This window comes from Xiphias gladius, chromosome 6 (assembly GCF_016859285.1).
Source record: "Xiphias gladius isolate SHS-SW01 ecotype Sanya breed wild chromosome 6, ASM1685928v1, whole genome shotgun sequence".
Classification (NCBI taxonomy): Eukaryota; Metazoa; Chordata; class Actinopteri; order Istiophoriformes; family Xiphiidae; genus Xiphias; species Xiphias gladius.
Genome location: NC_053405.1, coordinates 15963827 through 15985624, shown reverse-complemented (window position 1 = coordinate 15985624; position 21798 = coordinate 15963827). Strand labels below are relative to the sequence as shown.

General features: G+C 40.6%; 3 protein-coding genes across 6 annotated transcripts; 1 reads left to right on the top strand and 2 right to left on the bottom strand.

Moving 5' to 3' along the window:
• Nucleotides 1-519: 519 nt before the first annotated feature.
• On the bottom strand, nucleotides 520-2953 carry lsm7 (LSM7 homolog, U6 small nuclear RNA and mRNA degradation associated). Its single transcript, XM_040128784.1, has 4 exons — nucleotides 2864-2953; nucleotides 2511-2601; nucleotides 2288-2359; nucleotides 520-988 (listed from the first exon to the last, which is right to left on the bottom strand). Exons 1-4 carry the CDS (start codon nucleotides 2867-2869, stop codon nucleotides 846-848), a joined length of 312 nt encoding a protein of 103 aa, XP_039984718.1. The 5' UTR covers nucleotides 2870-2953; the 3' UTR covers nucleotides 520-845.
• On the top strand, nucleotides 2143-5607 carry LOC120790849 (kelch-like protein 23). Of its 2 annotated transcripts, none has more exons than XM_040128779.1 (4): nucleotides 2143-2420; nucleotides 3294-4209; nucleotides 4455-4866; nucleotides 5037-5607. In XM_040128779.1, the coding sequence occupies exons 2-4, from the start codon at nucleotides 3294-3296 to the stop codon at nucleotides 5338-5340; spliced, it is 1632 nt and encodes a 543-aa protein (XP_039984713.1). In that variant the 5' UTR covers nucleotides 2143-2420; the 3' UTR covers nucleotides 5341-5607. The 2 variants fall into 2 exon arrangements, with proteins under 2 accessions (XP_039984713.1, XP_039984712.1); XM_040128778.1 differs by having other exon boundaries at nucleotides 3116-4209.
• Nucleotides 5579-19469, bottom strand: LOC120790850 (ceramide synthase 2-like). Of its 3 annotated transcripts, none has more exons than XM_040128781.1 (11): nucleotides 19242-19469; nucleotides 18022-18198; nucleotides 14996-15113; nucleotides 12716-12834; nucleotides 12253-12310; nucleotides 11909-11959; nucleotides 10990-11082; nucleotides 9972-10100; nucleotides 8538-8644; nucleotides 7794-7950; nucleotides 5579-7710 (listed from the first exon to the last, which is right to left on the bottom strand). In XM_040128781.1, exons 1-11 carry the CDS (start codon nucleotides 19364-19366, stop codon nucleotides 7504-7506), a joined length of 1341 nt encoding a protein of 446 aa, XP_039984715.1. In that variant the 5' UTR covers nucleotides 19367-19469; the 3' UTR covers nucleotides 5579-7503. The 3 variants fall into 3 exon arrangements, with proteins under 3 accessions (XP_039984715.1, XP_039984716.1, XP_039984717.1); XM_040128782.1 differs by having other exon boundaries at nucleotides 19147-19322; XM_040128783.1 differs by lacking the exon at nucleotides 19242-19469 and adding an exon at nucleotides 18779-18887.
• Nucleotides 19470-21798: the final 2329 nt, after the last annotated feature.

Here is a 21798-nt window from a genome sequence, read left to right as displayed (position 1 = left end):
GCTAAATATGGAAACCCTTCAGGATTAATGTGGAGAGGTTGTGGCCAGCACATAAACCTTTCACACATATTATAGGGCTGTCCAAAACTGCAGGGATTCTGGCAGAATGTTAATAAGGGAAACTGAACTACTTTTGGATATAAATTTAAATTCTGATCCATAGCTATTCATCCTTAATATCCCCTTGGCAAATCAAATTATGAAAGACAATTTATTCATTATCATTATTATTAATATTATAAGGTCCATATGGGTGTTTTTTTTTTCTGGCCAAGTTAGGCAGGAATGACACTGAGCTGCAGAGTAATATATGACAGAGTGGACAGTGGACGCACAGCTGGGATGTTTGACTAGAGACTGCAGGTGAGTTATGCAGAACTTGTGCAACTGTCAGGGTTCTCTGAATCACATTTAAATAAAATCACTGTTTCTTTAATCTAGTTAAAGAATCTTTAATCTAGTTCCCAATCCACTCATGCTAATTGTACAAGAACAAGGGAGAACAAAACTTACGAGACCCAAGATACATTTTCATTTTATTTTCTTATCAAAAAACAAAGAATAGTAAAAAGTTTACTTTTTCTGGATAAAAAGAAAACAGTACTGTTAACACTTCCCAAACTCGTGGGCTCTTTACAACTCAAATCTTTGAAAATTTGCACACCAGACAGAAACAAAAATGAAGTGCTTCTAAGTGGCAACAGAAAATAGCTTTGTTGTATGCATAATTACTGTTATGATTAAAACAAATTAAAACAACGAAAACCTCACAAAATATTCAAGTGTGTGCATGGTTGTGTGTGTACATTTGTGTCTGTAACACAGCAGGCAACCGACTGTGTGTGTTAGCCGTCCTGCTGCTGTATGAAAGGGTTTGGTATGGCCTCCATGCCGTCCTGAGGACAGATAAGCACTACGGAGGTTCCTCTGCAGACCACCAGCCCCAGCTGCCTGGTGTCTTCTGTCAGCTTCAGCTGGTCGTCTGGATCTGGATACACAAGGGTTCAAGTTAAAAGTGTTTTTCTTTAAATCAGTATTGAATTTCACTTGGAATGCAGAGCCAAAGACATTTCCTATTAAGCCACTTGTGCAACCTGATTCAAAACTTGGCTTCAAAGAAAATCATCTAACCTTGTATGAGCCACTATGCTGCATGTGCCTCTCCTCGTTTCACCCTTAATAAACAATAATCATGTTGCTGTTTGTGTTGATTATTTAAAGTTCGAGGGCCACAATGGACTTTATAGTGAATCTGGTAGCACAGTGTTGCCTTACGTATAAGCAAACATACCGCACATACTGTACCTTATAGGAAGTGACCTAAAATACAATTTTCTACCAGATCTGGTGCACATATGAGGCCTGTTGACCAAAGACAATACAGTTTGATATAATCTCAATTTTTGTGTTTATGTAAAAAAAATAAATATTAAAAAAGTAGCGATTACATGTAAATGAAGGACTGCAAATATAGTTATGTACCTTACTTAGAAGCATTTGTTTTATTTTTTGATTTTAATTAATTCTCCATTCTTTCTGAAATAAAGGTGATGAGAAGAATCATTCACATCTCATAATCTGATCAATTTCAGCCAGCAGCATTTTTCCAAAGTAGACACATTGCATTGTGAACATAAGCCCTTTATATAGGCCAGCGGACGACAACAATTTAAGATTTCAAGGTCCACAAGCTGACAGCATTCAATACCCATCACGTTTTGGAATTGAAAGTGCCATTTTCCTCAACATACATGGAAAATAGACACCATCATGTACCCACGTCTTATTTTGACTGGCAGAGCCGACACAGCAATGGCACATAACTGCCATACTCAGCACAGACATCAGTGCCGTTGTTGTTACCGTAGTCGTTTCAGTCATGTGTCAAAGTCTGTTTCCTCTTTCAAATTGTGTTTCCCGTAGTGCTGAATTCGGTGGCTACGATTAGGGCATAATTTAAGGTTAATGACAGGGTTATGGTTCGCCACTGCTGAGCTTGCTTGTTTGTTTGGGTAAGGCTTAAGGTTGGGTTCAGGTTATGGGAAAAACAATATGAGGGCGACAGAGACTAAAACATAACACTAGGTTTCACATGCTGGTAGAGTTTGGAACTGTGTATGAAACTTTGTTTTCTCCCAGATGGAACCTGTGACATCCTTCCATACAGTTTCTTTATTTTCAGTGTGTCTTTCTCACAGCCAGCCCAGTCCCGAGCCCAAATTGCTCCAGTCCTCATCGCATGGATAAAGTTCACACTGACCGCGAGGGAGGGTTTGTATCCACTTACCGCGCATATACTCGATTGTGCCGTCCAGCACCAGGTTCAACAGAGGATCAAAACCTTTCAGGACACCGCTGGCTAAGAGGGAGATATACATCGTTAAGCTTGCATTAGTCAAGAACAAATAACTGGCTTCAAGGTAAACAAAGCGCACACATGTAACTTTGGCTTCTCTTTTTACTGGCTAGATTGGTTAGCATTAGACTATTAGCAGGATTAATCCTCCTACCCTCTCGTCCTCCTTGAAACTTCACACGAATCGGCTTGTCGATGTATTTTGACAAGTCGAAGATGCTCTCCTTTTTCTTCTTTTCTTTATCCTACACAATGCAAAAAGACAACGTTGTGAATCACACATGCGCTAACCGCACACAAACACTACCACAACCCGAGATTAGCTTCGCTTGGCTAGCCAGGTTAGCAAATGCCAGAGAAACGCCATATGTTATACATGGAAGAGCGGTTCCACATCTCAGGCCAAGTTCGCAATAAACAATTACTGGCTAAGAATAAACCCGAGAATGTTTATGGGAGGACGGCTGGAAAGATGTTTGAATGAAAGCGAAAACCATACGAACTCACCGCCATGTTAGCCGTGCGACACGGAAGTTAAACTTTGACCTCAGAAATGTTTCCCCCAATCAAATCGTTGAGCGCCTGTAGCTGACGTCATTGGTTTGTTGACTGTTAATTTACCGAGAAAGAAAATGAGATAATGATCAGAGTTTAACAATAAAAAATAAATAATGATAATAGTTATATTATAAGTCCTTGGTCTGTCTATGTTATAATTAGCATCTGTTTTCAAACTGACCTCCTTTCCCTTGTGTTCAGCCAATAGTCAGTCAGGGGGAAAGTCTATTAATACCACCAGCTGCTGTGTTGTAAACCAGAAGGAGGCCGAGCCACTGTGCAAACTACGGCTGGCGTGGCTGTTTGTTGTGTCATGGCCTGCAGAGCTGACACTGAGCCGACACTTCAGAGCTTTAGATTGACAGTATTCTCTGAGCAGATGAACCAACTGGAGGAGGATAAATCAGCTTTACATGTGAAAGACTCTGAGCCTGATATCCCTGATGCTACTCTACAGGTAGAAGGTGAGAGTTTTTATGTCAACCGTCAATGTCTGGCCCACCAGAGTCCCTACTTCAGGGCTCTGTTCTTTGGCTTTGGTGTAGAGAACAGCAAAAGGAAAGTTGAAATCAAAGGTGTGGGCGTGCAGCCTTTCAGGGTCTTGATGGAACATAGCAGGACATTCAGGCTGGCTTTGGACAGAGAAAATGTTCTTGGGATCCTTGAGACTGCAGACTTCCTCCAGCTTGAGCGAGCCAGGCTTTTGTGCTGCAAGTTCCTGGAGCGTGAGCTGCACCTCAGTAATTGTTTGGGAATGATGGCTTACGCCTGGCAGCTGGGCTGCATACAGCTCTACACCGTAGCACGACAGGTGGTACTCACGCACTTTTCTGCTATCGTCGCTGAAGAGGACTTCCTGTCCCTATCTAAGGAGACCGTAGCAGATCTTCTCGCCAGTGATGACCTGGCCATCCAGACGGACGATCTGGCCCTGGAGGCCATCCTACGCTGGGTGTCATTTGACCCTAAACGAGAAGAACACTTTCTGGACCTCATTGAGCTGATTAGACCTGAGTCTCTCTCTTTACCATTTATCACTGAACTTTTGACCCAAATGAAAAGCTCTGACCCAAGGGCCAAGCTCATCTGCATGCTGAATGAACATTTCCCAGCAACTTGGTCAATGGGCAGGTCAATGAAGAGGACCAGGGCCAGAGAGACCCTGTTTGTTCTGGGTGGACCTCACGATCAGGAGCAACAGGCACTGTACCAATTTCACCCTCTCAGTGGTAGATGGCAGAGCTGCGCACCTCTGCAGAGGAAGAACCTCACACAGTACTCGGTAGCTGCAGTAGGTAATGTTTTGGTAATGAGAATAATGATGCTCACGATAAAGGAGATGAGGATAGTAATGAAACTGATGATGAGTGAGGGACTGAATGTGTATTTCTTGTCTATGTACAATATGTAAATACAGGGTATCATCAGTCATCTGTTTTTAATCTTACATTAAAAGGCAAGTAAGCTATTATAACACATACACACTGAAATCGTCATGTATTTTTAGGCATTAAATTTTGCATATTTTCTCATTATGTAGGAGACAATGTGGTTGTGACAGGTGGTTACTTCCGGGAAGTGCTGTGGTTCAGCGTGGACTGGGTCAGGATATACGAATGTGGGAACCAGTGCTGGGTGGATGCACCAGCCCTGCAGAAGTCCAGGCACAGCCACTGCTCCATGGGGCTGGACTCAGTACTGTATGTCCTGGGTGGAAGTACGGATGAAGGGCTTTTGGCCGATGTCGAAAGGCTGGTCCTAGGGTCAGTGGAGGGTTGGGAGGAGGTCAGCCCCATGGTTAGGGCTGTGGAGAGGGCAGCCACTGTGGCTCTGGGGTTGTGCATCTACGTGGCGTGTGGCCTGGATGAAAACGGAGAGGTGTATAATGGAATTCAGAGGTATATGGTGAAAGAGGATCAGTGGGATGTGGTCTCCTATTCTCCATTTCCACGGTAAGTGAATTTCCAATGAAGCAATGACTTCTCTGCCCTTCTGTCTGATATTTTCAAATTGAAGTTTCTTTATCAGTATATTGTTTCAAAATAAAAGAATTTAATGAGCAGAATAATTGGTCGAACCCCCCCCCCCCCCCCATAAAACTTCTTTTTTAACCTATTACTAGATATGACCTGGTTGCAACTGAGCTCAACAGTGCCCTCTACCTGTTCGGAGACCAAACCTTGCGTTTTGACGTGGAGACAGATGAGTGGACTGTGCTGGAGGAGAAATATCTGGACAGGAAGTTTTTCTGTGGCTGCACCACTGCCAGCGGCCAGATATATCTGGTCAGTGAGAGGAAGTGTAACAAAGCATCCTCAAACATGGTACTGATAGACCCTTACATAGACACTTGCATTGAGGTAGATGATGCCATACCCTGCCCTGTGCCCCTCAGAGGGTGTGTGACCATGAGAATGCTCACGTGATGGTGTGTGATGTGACTGACTTAAATGCATTAATCTACTCTACATAACACTATATGTATTTAGGCATACCAGAAATGTCATTCTTGTCTTGAAAAGCACTTGTCTAATAGATTTTTATGTAAGAGGTTGTGATTTCTGGGTGAATAAATTCAGAAATGAAAAGCTGTTTCATAAAAGCTTCAATACAAAAATGGACTGAATTAACACATTCAAAACTAGTAAAGCAGACAAAATAAGGTATCAGTGCTATCATCTTCAATAGAAGTAATTTATTAAAACTTTTCAACTTCCCACACAATCAACAAAGCATCCATGTACACTCATAAGAGAACAGTCAAGTGTAACTTAAGTGGAAACATGACATTTGCTTTTTGCTAGTTATGTACTTTATATCTATCTTTAATAAAAAAATAATATCGTCGGGATCACAGGTGTGTAATTCAGTGGATCAGCCCTTTAAGTGCTTTACAACTTCATCATTTTAAATCCCTATTAAGTCCCTCTTCACAGTCAGACACAGCTCCTATCACACTTGTCTTAATCTAAAATTAGAAGCAGTATGTGGAGACATCAACCACTTAAAGAGTTGCCCTTACTAACCTATGTAACACCAGTTTTCGGTAGTGAATGACATACTGTGTATGAGTTTAATGCATACTATGAACAATATCTCTGTGTTGCACTGTACTGATGTTCAAGAACCTACAAACACTGAGCCACACAACATTACAGACAATGACTCATGTCAGATCTGGTTTCCAGTATGTTGGATAAATACATGTTAAATCCACTGACCTCTAGTATTAGTCATATCAAATTATGCGCTCAATGTTTTAAAAAATGATTAAATCTCTACATTTAACAAAGACTTTTCTTCATCTGAGCCTTGTAGACAACGTCACTATTTAAAATATCTCACATTTCACTAATGCCTATTTGATACCCATACTCCTCATGGCTTACCCAGATGCTACCAGCCTCACCAACAGTCCAAGCGAAACATTAAAATAAGTCACAGTAAGGCCTGGTTCATGTGTTTGTCCAGTAAAGATAATCCTACTAACACACAGAGCATAATATCAAGTGCTTGTCACAGAATAGCGTAAAAAAAGCAGCAAAGGCACAAAACAAAGTACAGTAGAGCAAACCTTTACAAATACCTCGTTGAGAAGTCATGAACAATGAAACAGAAACACACACACATGCAGTGGGGTCCTAGGAAAGTGGTCTCAGACTTTTGGACCCCACTGCACATCTGATTTAAGCCCATATGTCTAGGAGCAGTAGATTTTTCTTCTAAAGGCATCATTTTATCAGACTCGGGGAGTGTCTTCTCTACAAGGATTTGTTCTTCTTTTTTGCACCGGGGGGCGCCACATCTCTTCTAACAATTGAGCTTAAATCTAACAGACTAAATCAGATCCTATCACAGAAAAATATAACCTTTTAATTCCTAAGGAACTTTGATGTATTCTACCACAGATTAAAAGAATATAAAAATTGCCTGTTGAGTAAATGGTTCATAAAAATAGTCTATAAAGTGATTTGTCAACAGGTTTACTACAATCAATGTTTTTAATAGTCTCTGTACAATCAATTATACTGTGTATGTGGATACAAAGCTGGGGGAGTGATTTACTACCTCATTTTAGCTTCAGTTTGCTCTGTTTAAAACATATTATTACACATATTAGATAACAGCTTGATTTTGTATAAAACATTTCGTTTGTCCTGTTGACCAAACAAAGGATAACTGAATTATAGCACATATTCTATCCTAAGGTATTTACAAACAAATTATTATAATACAATGAAAACAAACAGCATAAATACAAAATCTAGAAAAAAACAACACGTGTGATTAGATGTAAAGGAATTTTTTACTGTCTCCTTGTTTTGCCAATTAATTTCTCCAATATGCAGTACTATGGGTGGCAGTAATGATGGCGTTTCTTCCTAATCTCACACTGGGTGTGCAGATTTACAATCATCTGTGCTTCTTCGTCCTGTTTTTTTGAAGAAAAGTAGGATGCAGACCTACCCTGATCTGAAATCATCAATGGACCTTGCTGGATGTACACAAGCCATATGTATGTATCATGTCAGAAATAAATTCATCTCCATATTTTTCCAGTGAGGCTTTGTAAACGAGACAGGGCTCCACTATCTGGCTTTGGGCAGTCTGCTGTTTATATTCCTCTGGTTGGTCAAGTTGTTCAGGACGCAGTTGTTAGCCAGTGATACCAATTTTGAGTTGATTGCACCCTTCCTTTGCTCCCAGCTGCATTCGTCCCCTTCTTCCTCAGGCTCCTCCTCTTCCTCGTCATCATCCACCTCACTCTCCTCATCACTGCGTTCATCACGCTCAACCTATGGAGAAAAAATAAAAGATGATGAACAGTTTTGTAACCCCTGCCCCATAATTTACTGGTTTAACAATGTACTACTCTTACCTTGCCCAAGAACACAAACTTGTAGACCATGCGCAGAATGAGATATGCCCAGAAGATGTGCAGGGCTTGCAGCACTAACAGCAGGGCGTTGAAGAAATAATAACCAAAGAAGGGCTGGAAGAATTCTAGAGACACCACCAGGGTTGTGTGGACCACTCTGTAAAACAAACACAATAACACACAGTCAGTTTTGACAACAACAAAAATAACTTTCAAAAAGGAGGCGGTTGGTGATGCAATACAAAAAATTAATTTTGACTTGCTACATTATTGCTAGGACACAGATTTCCAAACCAAATGACCACTGCATAAAAATTTTGCAAGTTTGAAGAACAATGTGATATGACGTTATCACATTCCAAAAAAATAGCCCAACTTATTCTGGATTGAGGCTGATTGAGGCTGATACGGATGTCAATATAAAACATAACAATATAAATAAGATAGTATTTGTTTCAAAACATAAACACATATCATAAACAAACATCCTAATAAGGATCCCTTAGATTTTGTCTTCAAACTACTGTGTCCAACATACACACTCCGATGGACATTTTACTGTAGACAAATCAACTTGTCAATGCTCAATGGTGGACAAACTATGTACTGGTCACACTGTTTCTAGACTACCTCAATCTTGGTTTGACATTTCTGCACTGTAATTTCTTGTTACTTATCAGCTGACACATTCACCGTCACGAAAATAGTTGCAATAAACTGAGATCAGTTGATGTAGTCTCCTACCTGCCAGGAAACACCACCAGCCTCGTGACGAGGAAGACAAGAGCGAAGATGACAAACAGTGTGTCACATGTCCTTGTCCAGCCGGCATAGTGAAACATCTTAGCAGACTTTTGTAAGAAAATGAAAGATAAAAAGTCCTTGTTAGTTATTACTAATAGAGCTTATATCTATTTGAAGTACTATCCACAATGAGTCTCTACATATGACCAACACTGACCGATGCTGTTCCCAGAGCAATTTAAGGTGGGTGGGCAACAAAAGCTTCTGTGTTTTATTAAAAGAGATTATGGCAGAATTCAGTGGATGGTTATACAAATAACCTTTTAGATGCAGGATAGTCTCCCGGTCTGCTTACAGTACCTACCCTTGACAATCCAATCAATCTTGATTTGGCATTCACTCCACTACCTAAATGTTCAAATGTTTAATGGAAAAATTTAAGCAATGGAATAGTTTATATTCTAAATATAAAAAAAGAAAACATACTTTAAATGGTGCCTGCTGTCTAACCTGAGGTGGAAATTCTAGTAGTGAAAAAAAAAGCTACAAAAGGAAATTTAAAGCTTTTTCTCCAAAATTAGTTGCTCATCATTGGAATGTGATACCAATTATAAAATCAATGCCAGGACAGAGATGAATGAATTCAGGCAATTGGATCCAGAATAGACTTTCAAAGGCCACAGCGTGATTAATATAGACTAATCATTAAATAAATTAAGGTCACCAGTTGCTAATCTACCAAACAGTACGCTTCTCATTAACATATACCTGGCTGTACGGAGTAACTGGCTGAGTACGACATCCACATTATTGTCCCTTTATGACTTACCAGAGGCCGGATGACACCCAGTCACGGCTGAGGTCACTGCCTAACTCTACATATTTCCTCAGCTCTGAGATGACACTGACAATCTCGATTTTCAGATGTTATCGGTGAAATGTGACACCCTAAAAAATCAGTGTCATAAAATTAAGAACAATGGACCTGTTTTATCACTGACGGACTAGCAGGTAAGAATTATTTCACAGGGTATTTTTATTTTTAGCATAGACCATAATGCTTTTCTGTGACAGCTCTGTTCATACCAGATGCATGGGCATAATGTGTTTGGGTTTAAGGATAGGAAAACGTCTGCAATAAATACACAATGGCTGTATTCAAGTCAGGTTCCCTTTGTGCAATTGTTTTGGCATGTCAAAGCACTGCGTGAATTCATTCAACTTTCAGTTTATTTTAAATATGTATTTCCTCCTTCCCTTTGCTCCATTTAAAAAAGGACACGATTATGATTTTCTGCCTTATTTTCTCCCCAAATATATTATTGACAATCGAATGAGGGAGGTGCAGGATGGAAAAGAGATGTCTTTCCCAGGATGCAAGTATTATTAAACTTATCAGTTCCTACAGATTGAAATTCAGGTGTAGTGTTTTACCTCAAGAAGGAAGTCAGAAGAGTCATGCACCAGCATCACCAGAGTGCCAACTCTCACATAGTTGGCACAGTAGGAGAAACCAATGAGGAATATGGTGGCAATGTGATGAATTACCTGCTCCTTGAAATCCTGGAAGACACACATGAACACACATAGACCACACAGCATGAAAAGGACGTACAGTAGCCTGACCACGACCTCACCAGCTCTCCATCTGTGGTCTTGTTCATCAGTTGTGCCCCAGTGTTGGACAGCCAGATTTGAACGTTGTCTCCAGCAATTTGTTTCTGCATTTGAAGCTCAAATATCTCCTAAAACCGCCTTATTTTTTCTTACAGGCTTAAGGAAATTGCCTATAAAAGCTGAAGCAGCAGCAGCTGTAACAAAATGGTTTCCTTAAAAAAGAGAAACATGGAAAACAGCTGAATTACAGTCATTAGATATTGCAGTTTATGCATGAAAATACAGTTTAGCAATACAGCAAAGTGTAACTGAATAGTTTAGAGCAGACTCAAATGTTTGTTGAGTTCCTTTGGATGGGTCAGGGGTAAATCAAGTTCTTCTGTTTTTATTTCAGGGAATTTTACAGTATGTGCTGAATCTGTCACGAAAGATTTTAAATCCTGCAAAACTCAGTTTTAAAATGAGAGCAAATGCGAAGCAAAGTTATGATGTAATAGCAGATAATCCAGTGCATAATCAGAATTAAATATAATCATGCAAGAGAAAAACAAGGTTTGGATTAAACTGCAAAACAAAGGACCATGTGTGAGTGATGACATTTAGCTTTTTGGTTTTGACCATTTGACTAAAAGTTCCGATCTCAGGCACAAATTTAGAGGAAAGGCAGAATAAACCATCTGAAAAGCAGCAGGATGTTGCTTTGAGGGTATAAGTTTGTGTGTGTGTGTGTGTGTGTGTGTGTGTGTGTGTGTGTGTGTGTGTGTGTGTGTGTGTGTGTGTGTGTGTGTGTGTGTGTGTGAAAGTGGGAAGGTACATCCTTGAAAATCACACTCACTTTTCGCTTGACATCCACAGAGACACACATAAGCAGTGACAAATAGAAACCCATTTCCAGGATATAATACCAGTAATGAGCCTTGGCCACGGGCTAAAGAATGAGAGAAAGAGAGAAACAAGTCAAAATTTATATGCAGTGCTATTTGGCTGCAGCAGAAGCATTTCCACCATCCTGCTTATCTGTGTAGCCTCAGGAAAACATACTGTAGATCTAGTCTGAAACTTTTTACAGGCACCAAAGCAGAACACTCAATAGTTTGCTTCAGTTTTGCAAAAATGCATGTTCTGTTCACTATATGCTGGTTCAAAAGCTGAAAGAGTAGAATGAACTGACAATGCAGGCTGACTTTGGCCCCTTCTGCATGTGCAGTAGTGGTGAATTTGAGCAAGTATCCGGTGTTTCCAAAGCTCTTGACGGTCATCTAAGAACTGCTTCACATTCCCGTAAGTGTCAACCTGCTCTGTAAAATAGCAGTGTTTTTATTCAAGGGAAATGGTGGTGTACTATCTTAAATCAAAACACCTCTTGCAGAACACAATGTAGGGAAGTTGTCTGAGGCATTTACCCCTAAAAACACATCCTTTCTGTCTGTCAGCGACCGCAAGACCTCAGAAACGGAAAAAAAAGGTCAGTGGCAGTATTGCCTGCAGGAGCTGTAATCAGTCAAACTGCAGACAGAGAGATCTGTGGCTTTGGATTTTTTCTACTGTTTTCCGTTCTTGGTCATGACCCCGCGGGGGAGGGCTGGCTTCCTATGTATGCCTGCAGGAATGCCGACCTGCAGGCATACCTAACTGTCATTAGCACAGAGAGATATTAGCTTTTATTACTCAGGGTAAAAAAAAATAAAATAAAATAAAAATAAAAATATAGAAGCATAAATGCATCATTTCAAATCATGCTGTTTCCTGCTCACCAGTTTGGGATATCCCCTCCAACACTCTCTGTGATCCCACAACCACGGAGTCTGGAACATTGAGGAAACAATAATTCACATGAAACAATCTGTAGCCTGGATATTATTTAAATCTCGCAGGCAAGCAGAAGGTAATACACAATGTAACAATGATAACAGCTAGGATTATGAAGCACTAACTGTGCATGTATGCACTTCACTAAATCCACCACACTCATGTCCAACAATAATTCCAGCATCCTCCTATTTATATTCATCCACATTGCATAAATTGTTTGCAAGTGTAACTCAGTACAAGGACGTGGTTATCTATGAAATGAAAAGCAAGTGACCAACTGACTTACATTAATTAAAGAGCCAAGCCCGGCTGTGAACGCTACCAGGTAGAAAACGAACCGCCAACTGCACAGATAAAAATGAACCCCGACCTTTGTTAGAGGCTATGGAATAAATGATCAAGAACAAACAGAAAAAATAGACAGCAACAAAGGAATGTTGTATGATCATATATTCAGTATGACACCTGACATTTGAGGACTGTATATTCCCAGAAAAATCCTTTAACCGATCAGTAAACTTCAGAGAAAGCACGAAGTTTCCTTTGCACAGATCAATCACTTGGTGCTGTTTGGCTGAGAGCAAATCTACACAAAGTGAGTTTTAATGGTGAGGTGCTCTGCTGTGTTACAGCTCCACTTGAGTGAACCCTTCCAAAACGTTTAACCTACTGCAGCTTTAATTCACATGAAAAAGTGTGTTCAGGAAAAAAAACCAAACAAACAAACAAACAATCAAAAAAAAACTCACAAGGCTTCACAGAACTTTTTGGTATTGCTGGGTCGGTCTTGATTCCTTCTGTGTCTGAACCAGGTCTGGATTTTTCTCTGTGAGAGTCCACAATGCTTCCCCAAGCTCACCAACTCGCTCTGAATACACACAAAAAAAGAAATATATTCGCACACAGGGTCTGGGTGCACACCTTTATATACAGTCATTGGTGCACATACTCAGGGTTAGACTGAATTTTGCACTGTATTTAAATTAATATTGCTTCATTACTTGTATACATGTCATACATGTATATTACGGGCCTGGGCACCTTACTGGTTACTCTGACAATTGTGTTACTACTTCATTACAGGAGGATGTATATTGTACCTGCAACATGGATGAGTCCAACAATGATAAATGTGCTTAATCTAACCACTTGTTCTGTACTAATGAGCCTGTAACAAGACTACTGTTTGTCTGATGTTCCCTGCTCTCTCTTTCTGAACCCTGATACTTTCTGGGTTCTGTTACCCTTGAAAAAATCCTTGTGCTGAGTGAAACTTAATTACAAGAGTGTGTTTTTCTGAGTTAGGACAAAAGAACAAAACACACATGTTTTCATTTAGCTACACTGGCTATGTGTAGCACTCATATTATATTAAAGGATAAAATTGGCAACAATACTGAGAGTGCAATATTTTCTCCTGACAGTGTTGTGCAGATGCCTGCATGAGCCTGTGGCCTGGCATCTGCACATGCACATGAACATACACAGACACACAACACAAAGCAGTTCTCATGGAGCTGTGCATTTTCATTTGATATGTCAAGTCAAGTCTTGTTCTGACAGGTCCACAACTCTGCTTGTCCTCAAAGGAACATTGGTGTCGCAACGCCAAATGAAACCAAGAGGAGGGGGTAGAATTTTTGACGTGAACCTAAACTTCTCTGTCACTTGTGCACACCTTTTCACTGATTACGGGAAAGGAATAAAAGTGTCTGCACAAAGAAACGATAGCAATTATCTAGCAATGACATTGTTGTTGTGGTATGCAGAAGTTAACGTGCTTTTCTAATTAGCAGTTTCACAAAAGGTAATGACAAGAAAAAGGTAATAATAGTAAGTGAAGGGAACAGACAGCATTCTGATGGTTGAGGAAATTACATTTTCTCACACGAACACAATTAACATAACACATTTAAATGTCCTGTGTAATGAGTAATTATTGTACCTTTGTAACACACCCAACCACTGAGCGTCAGTGTGACTCATGTAAATTAGCTAAGTCTCGCTGGGGATTTCCTTTTTAAACAGTTCCTTGACAGTGGACAACTCATCCAAATAAAACTGGCAAACAATCTTGCTCTTCAGTCATGACGCAACCATACCCAGCACACACTGACAACACACTTTTGTCAGTAACACCCATGCATCTTCACATCTATCTTTTCACTTTCTTTATTTTGGTATGCAAATGTATGCTAACCTCCATATGCCTGCATTGGTAGAGTGTGCATATTCCTTCAATGTTCATGACTATTACAAACACACTAAGCATTATCAGTGAGAGCCTGATGGTAAGAACTCGCATTAAGCTTTAAATCAACACTGCAGCATAAATGTGGAGACGTGACCTGGTTTGACATGGAGAACTCCTGTCAGACACAGTTTTATCTCCTCCAGTTGTAACAGAGGTTGTGCATTTGGATTCAAAGGTGGGGGGACACAATGACCACAATGAATGATCAAGAAAAACTACATTTATATTAATCTAGCAAATAACACTTTATGATGAAATTGGTTATCGTGCTTATAATGGTAATCTTAAAAAACTAGAAATGCTGCATAAACTGCTGTACCATTAGTGCACTAAAACTACTTACAATCACATTTATAATAGTATAATTCTGTCCAGTATGATTTATGCTTATTAACATTAGCATTCTGTTCTTTTTTATTATGGCTTTTGCTACAAATGATTTCAATGACTTTTTCTAATTTTGATCTTATATTGTTCTTAGAATGACTACAGAAACTACAGATGATGAATAGCCTTTAGGGTAACTCCATGAGTTAATGAATAAATGAATACATGAATGAATGAATAAATTAATACATTTGCACTGTTACTAAAAAAAGCACTTTACTGTTGTGAGCCGAAAGGCACTCGCTGCTGCTTGTAAAGCTTATTCATGTGTTAGCAAGTTAATAATTGCAGGTATAGGGGGCAAAATAGGATTTGGAAATTACTGGTTTGAGACATGACAGATTTTTCTATCATCAGCAAAAAAGGGAAGGCAGAGAGAAATACAAACTTGTGATGGTTGCCGAGTGTTCTGTTTGTAGAAGGTCTCCAGCTTTGGTACAGAAGCTGCTCGAATCCGAATCCGATCCTTCACACCTAAATGTTTGCTGAATGGGACGGCGATGAGCCTGACACGACAGAGAACAGGAGATAAAAAAGAAAAATTAAAATTTATTTTCTACATCAACTTCAGTTTTGAAAGTACAACAAATTGGGTTATATATCCAGACGAACTAGTGTGAGGTGACACTGACAGCTGTCCAATGTGATCCTACCACAGCCCAGTGCAGAGCAATGGCAACAAGATAGCTCATTCTGCGGCTCCTGACAGCCCGGAGAGCCACTCCCGTGGGCGTACTGTGACATTTGGCCAGACAGCCTTTGTCATTAGCTGATATGGCATCAAGAGACATTTGATCTGCATGTGTGTGTGTGTTTCAGAGAGACAGAGACAGACAGACCAGCACAGAAGAAGAGGGACAATGTGAGTGTATGAGTACCAGTGAGATCTTTTGATAAACGTGTGTGTGCGTGTGCTTATGTGCGTGTGTGCCACATGTGCATAATCACGTGTGTAACTCTATCTCAGAGATAATCACCCTGAAGTGGGCAGGGAGGTAGAGATCAGAGAGAATGAGAAGGTCAGGACAGCTTTACACGGAGACACACGCAGTCTCTGGTTACAGGAACCTGAACACACACACACACACACACACACTCGCACAACCCTACCTCAACACAGGAAAACAGCTGCAGCCCTGGGGTGATCAAATGAATACACACCATTTCATCTTCCAGCTGACTGACAGCTCCTCAGACGTAAGTAGCACCTTAAAACTCCCCTGTCCGCCACAATAACTAACAAACACAATGCACAGATGCCTCCCTCTACAACACACACAAGTGCATGCTGATATTCAGCATACGCTATTATCTACTCACCCCTGACTGCTACTAATTAATCTAATGTTATTACTCCAATAATCTAACTAATAAAAACTCGATGAAGGTACAAACAAGGCTTTAAGCCAGACAATGATACTATTCTTACAAAACCTGTGCCAAGCAGGCTTGCGCAGTTTTTCAATGTTTGGACAGATAATATAGTAGCTGATAAGGGAAAGCATGCAAAAACAATCTGTCCATCCATCATGCGTCTATGCATTCTGTCTTCGTCATTCCTAATTCCTGTCCTGTTACCAGCAAGTGTACAGGCAAGCTGACAGTAAAGCTGCCTTTTACAGCAGACTTCTGAGCTCACAGAGAACCTCAACATAACTGAGAGAGTTGGAAAAGCATGTGTTTTAAACAATTGATTCTACACATGAAAACACTCTAAAAGACGATAGAAATGTCATATTAATTATTTCCCACATGTAACTTCATATAGCTGGGTGATATTACTTAAAATATATAACACAATACATTTAACATAAATTTACATCAGTGCATGATATTTATTTATTGGGGCTGTCTAATTTCTGACTTGTTTGTCCTAATCGCTTACAATTTCATGGGATCCTGAAATTTTCTAAAAAGTTATGATGTAAATAAATTAAATTATGAATTAAGGTCTAATTAATAAAGAGATTCAAAATGTTGGGGGTTCAATAAATTTTGATTTATTGTCCAGTCCAATACTATCACATCATCTTTTTCTGATACACTGTTGCAGGAAAGTGGTAAAGGTGCGCACAGAAAATGTGATACCTGAAAACATCATTGAGCTGGACAGCGAACCTTTGGGTTCTCCTTCACATTGGGCAGCCCTGGATATGTGCATCACCTAAGTATTTTAACGGGAGTATTTTACAATGTAATATAAACTAGAGCTGCAACTAGCTATTATTTTCAGTTATTCTGAAAAATGCCCATCAGAATATCCTTTACCCCCAAGATGACGTCATGAAATGTCTTGTTTTACCCAACCAACAGCCCAAAACCCAGTCACTTTCAATGCAAATTCAATGCAAATTCTTACATCTGATACCCATACATTTGAAGTAGTTACAGGTGAGTTTTCTGTTGATCAGCTAATCAATTAATTGATTAAATGCTGCAACATTAATGTAAACATAGCCTTGAATGCTGTTAAGTGCCTCAAGTACTTGCTCAAATACTCAAAAACTAGACCCATTTTTCAGGTATGCCCATTGTCACTATCTCATACTGTAGATAAGATTCAATTCCCTCTTGCCATGTGTAAGTGTTTTGACCTTTTTCCACAGAGTCTCCAGATGCTTCAGCAGCAGGATTCCCATAATAGGCACTACTGGAGATTTACATTAAAGTTTTTCCATCTGTCCTTTTACCTCTTGAGCGCCCGGTGGTTGGTATATCTCTTTAAGAGGTTGCAGAGGCTGTTAGTTTTTTCCTAGCGATTAGTACCGTGAATCAACACAGCATCAGTAACCATCCAACATTAGAAAGTTTGACTTAACCCTCTCCGGGCCTACTTCAGTTATAAAGAAACCACTGCCGTCATTGCCATATCACAGATGTTATCCTCCTTTTCCTTTTCCTCAAACACACGTACACATCACATTTGGTCCCAGTCCAGTCCAGTCCCTCTGGTAGGAGAAAGGGCTTTCACACTATCAGCAGCTAAAACTGTCTGCTCATGATTCCTGCCTCCCACTGCATGTCTGATCTGAACCCTCTATTTACTGGGAGCACCAATAAAGGGTAAAGGGGCCATTATCCTGAGCCACACAAGCAGCTTTGTAGGCAGCAAACCAGCCAGTCAGCCAGGCAGCGTGACCAGAGTAAGTCGAGAAGAAATTAAGAGGAAATCAGACACAAAAATTTGCCTTCATCTGGCGACAGATCCGAGCACCATCACCATTATGCTTGACTGTTCCCTTGATACTGCTGTAACATATAAGTTCATGCTTGTGGGCCTGCCATAACTATTCACTACTTACTGCTCCGGTGAGTCAAGCACAGCAGATGACAAAATTAATGACAACAATTAAAACGTGGATCTTGCATCTGTGATGTCATGGTCCAGCTGTGATGGAGGCAGGTGTGTCTCACCTCTCAAAGACATATCGGAGGGCTATAAAGGCGATGGCCAGGGGCAAGGTGTAGATGAGATCCCTGGGTAGAGGAAAGCAGCCGTCGTCCTCCTTAATCTCAATGTCCTGCCAGCGGGTACCAGGAGGAAGCCAGTACTCCTCCTGCCATAGCCACTCATTTAACAGGGCCTCCATCCTGAGGAGAGGAGAACAGTGTTTCATGTCAGTATTTGCTGGACTCCCTAGCAGACCTGAGCTGTTGAAAAATGTATGCATGAACTGCAGCTGAGACTCTCAAGCTTGAAAATTAAAAGACACAGAGGGAACAAAGCCGTGTTTTGCATGTTCACACTTATAACCATATGGATTTAAGTGAATGACTCCAGGGTGCCTGTAAATTCCTGATTTTTTCCAACCATTTGTCCACAACCCAATGACACTCAGTTTACAATCATATATGACTTAATTTTCTGTCAGTCAGTTCATTAATCAATAGGCTAATCGTTTCAGCTCTGAACCACGCAGTGATTGGTTTTCCCAGGCCTAAAGAAAACAGTACATTACAAATTAATACAAGTCAACCAGCCAACCTTTATGGGCCCCTATCCAAGCATTAATCACTGCCTGTATCCCAACAAAACCTGAACAACTGAGCCTTGATGCACGCAAGGCTTCAAGTACAACACACACACACACACACACACACACACACACACACACACACACACACACGTTCATAAATACACAAACACAGACACAAACACATAGTCACACACCTCTTTCTGCGATTGCGAAATCACATGCTCTAAGATGGTCGGTTTCAGTCCTCGGGTCAGGTCTATTACATAAGCTGTTCCCTACAGCGTCACACTGATTGGCATATTGATTATAGCGGTAGAGCATGAGACCTTATGTCCTGGCAGGACAAACCAAAACAGCCTGCGACCAACAGCGACGCGCCGCCAGGAAACGCAGCAGACACACTACTTCTCCGCAGAGACACATAAACGAGGTTGCACGGTCAAAACACGCATCCTATGATGAATAATAGGAAGCCATCAGCTGAGGGAGAAAGCCCAGCTCTCGCATCCCGCTACAGCCTCCACCCGAACGGCCCCCTTCGACCAACCCTACCCCTACCTACCCTTAGCCTGCACGTCGCTATTTTTTATGCCGGAGACCCAGAGAAATGCCTCATCGCCGCTCGGTAGCGGGGCACAAGTGCGACATTGCGGTTACCTGTCCGCGCTCCTGTGATGGGGATGGGAAGCGCGCCGCGGCAGTAGGCAGAGGAGGAGCGTGTTTGACGCAACCGGCTCCTGCTGGGGGCGGAGAGAGGCGCCGTCGGCAACTGTCGTCGACATCACCAGCTCTCCGGGGGCTCTCTGTGTGTCAAACCCGCATGAGATGAGCGCACGCTCGTCATTTCGTGCCCTGCAAAAAACATGCCCTCTGAGCCAGTCGTTGTGATCGTGCCTCGCAGCAGACTGCCGCAAACGTCTGCGAGTAGACGCGGTTAGGATGATCATCCAAATGTGACAGCAAGCGTGCACGTGTGGGTGCCACGCTCACAGACGGAGTTGAATTAGTCTCGGGGCATCTTTCCGTGTCACTTTTAATAATTTCAAACAAGAGTAAACATTTTTATTTGCATTTATTAAAAATGTTTTAAGAAGGTAACCTGCTTTGGGAACAAGTGAAGGCATCGCAGCCAACTGGTAGATTTTTCACCCTGTTTGAAGAAAACATTTTTTTTTTTGGGGTCAGTGTTCAGTGACTCGCTAATTTGAGCCTGACCTGTCGAGAATACGGGGGCTGGTGTTTAGTGATGATGGGACTGTTGATAGAAGCAGCTTTGATGAATTCTGGAGTGTAGAGGGCTACACTGTCTGCTCAGATTCAGTGCTTCACAGTACAGATGGATAATGACCCGAAACATACTGTGAAAGTAACACAAGAGCTTCTCAAGGCAAAGAAATGGAACATTCTTCAATGGCCAAGTCTGTCACCTGACCCCAGTCCCAACTGGGCATGCTTTTCACTTCCCGAAGACAAAACTGAGGGCGGTAAGACCCACACAAACAAACAGCAACTGAAGGCCTGGCAAAGCATCTCAATGGAGGAAACTCAGCGTCTGGTGATGTCCATGGGTTCCAGACTTCAGGCAGTCATTGACTGCAAAGGATTTTCATCCAAGTATTTAAAAATATCCTCATAATTATGATTATTCTGGTTTGTCCAACTACTTTTGTATCTCTGAAGATGAGGGACTATGCATTCAAATGTCTGTAATTCCTAAACAGTTCATGTGATATTTTTTGTCAAACCCCTTGAAATAAAGCTGAAAGTCGACACTTCAATCACCTTTTGATGGCTTCGTTTCAAATCCAGTGTGGTGGTGTACAGAGGCAAAAGTATGAAAATTGCATCACTGTCCAAATACTTATTGGCTGTTAGGAATTGAGCAATGACTTGGAAATTTCTGGAAAAAAAAAACAGGAGCCTGATTTATGTACAACTTCCCTATTGTTGTATTTCCTAATGTGAGCAGAGGGCAATGAAGAGAGACACTGGAATGCAAAAGTAAATATGGGGCAGTGCTTTCATCAAGGATTTCTTTGTGTATATATATATATATATATATATATATATATATATATATATATATATATATGCATATACAGTATGTATATGTACATTTGTCATTCTAAAATGCATCTCCTTACTGCATTCCACTTATGGACATTATACAGAACTGATATAAACACAACAGAGAGGAACATAATGTATTCTGTTTGAAAGCTAATTATTTTATACATTTATCTTTATGACAACAAGGAACATTACCAGAGTATTATTAGTATTTAGCACATGGTGCTTTAAACAATCATGTTTGTCATCACCAGCAAATTCTTTGTTACTGATGCCTTTAGGATAGACTACTGGCCTATAGTTCAACAGGTAAAGGTGAAGCTTGTTTTTATATTTTAGTTTTTAACAGAGAGGAAACAAGTTTTCACTGCACAGGGTGGTTTTGGGAAACTACACCAAAGCCACCAGAGAAAGAAAACCGTATGTAAATATTTCTTGTCACTTATATCAATTCTAAATCAACAGCCACGTTAAGAAAGCTGATAAGATTTAGAACAGAGCCCACATGCCTTTCATACCAGACATACTCTAACAGTACATACAGGAAGAGAAAGGCCTCAGGAGGAAATTTCCACCCAGCAGTTGTTTATTTAGGTAGCACACACAAACCTTTCACCTTCACTTTGTATTATAAAAAACTTTAAAGATTTGAGTCATTATGTAAAGTTTGGAGGCAGATGGTGATGGGATTTAATACTGTATGTTATTAACTCAACTCAACTCAACTTTATTTCTATGGCACTTTACACGCAACATAGTTGATACAAAGTGCTTTACAGAACAGGACAGGAAAACAAAAACAAAGGAAGGAAACAAACACAACAGAAGAGAAGAAAAATCAGATTGACGATAATGATAACATTAATGGTATAAGCACACGTTCACACTAAACACATATCGACAACACAGCACCCCAGAGACGTCAGGAGAAATATTTGCGCCGGTTAAGTTAGGCACAGTTAAAGGCTAAGGGGTAAATTTGCTTTTTAAGAGGACTCTTTAAAATCTTAATAGCGGGGGAGAATCGGATGATGGGAGGAGGGTTCCATAGTTTTGGGGCAGCGATACAGAAAGCCCTGTCCTCGTAACACTTAGTCCCAGATCTCGGGACAGACAGAATTCTTTGGTCAGATCATCTCAGGTC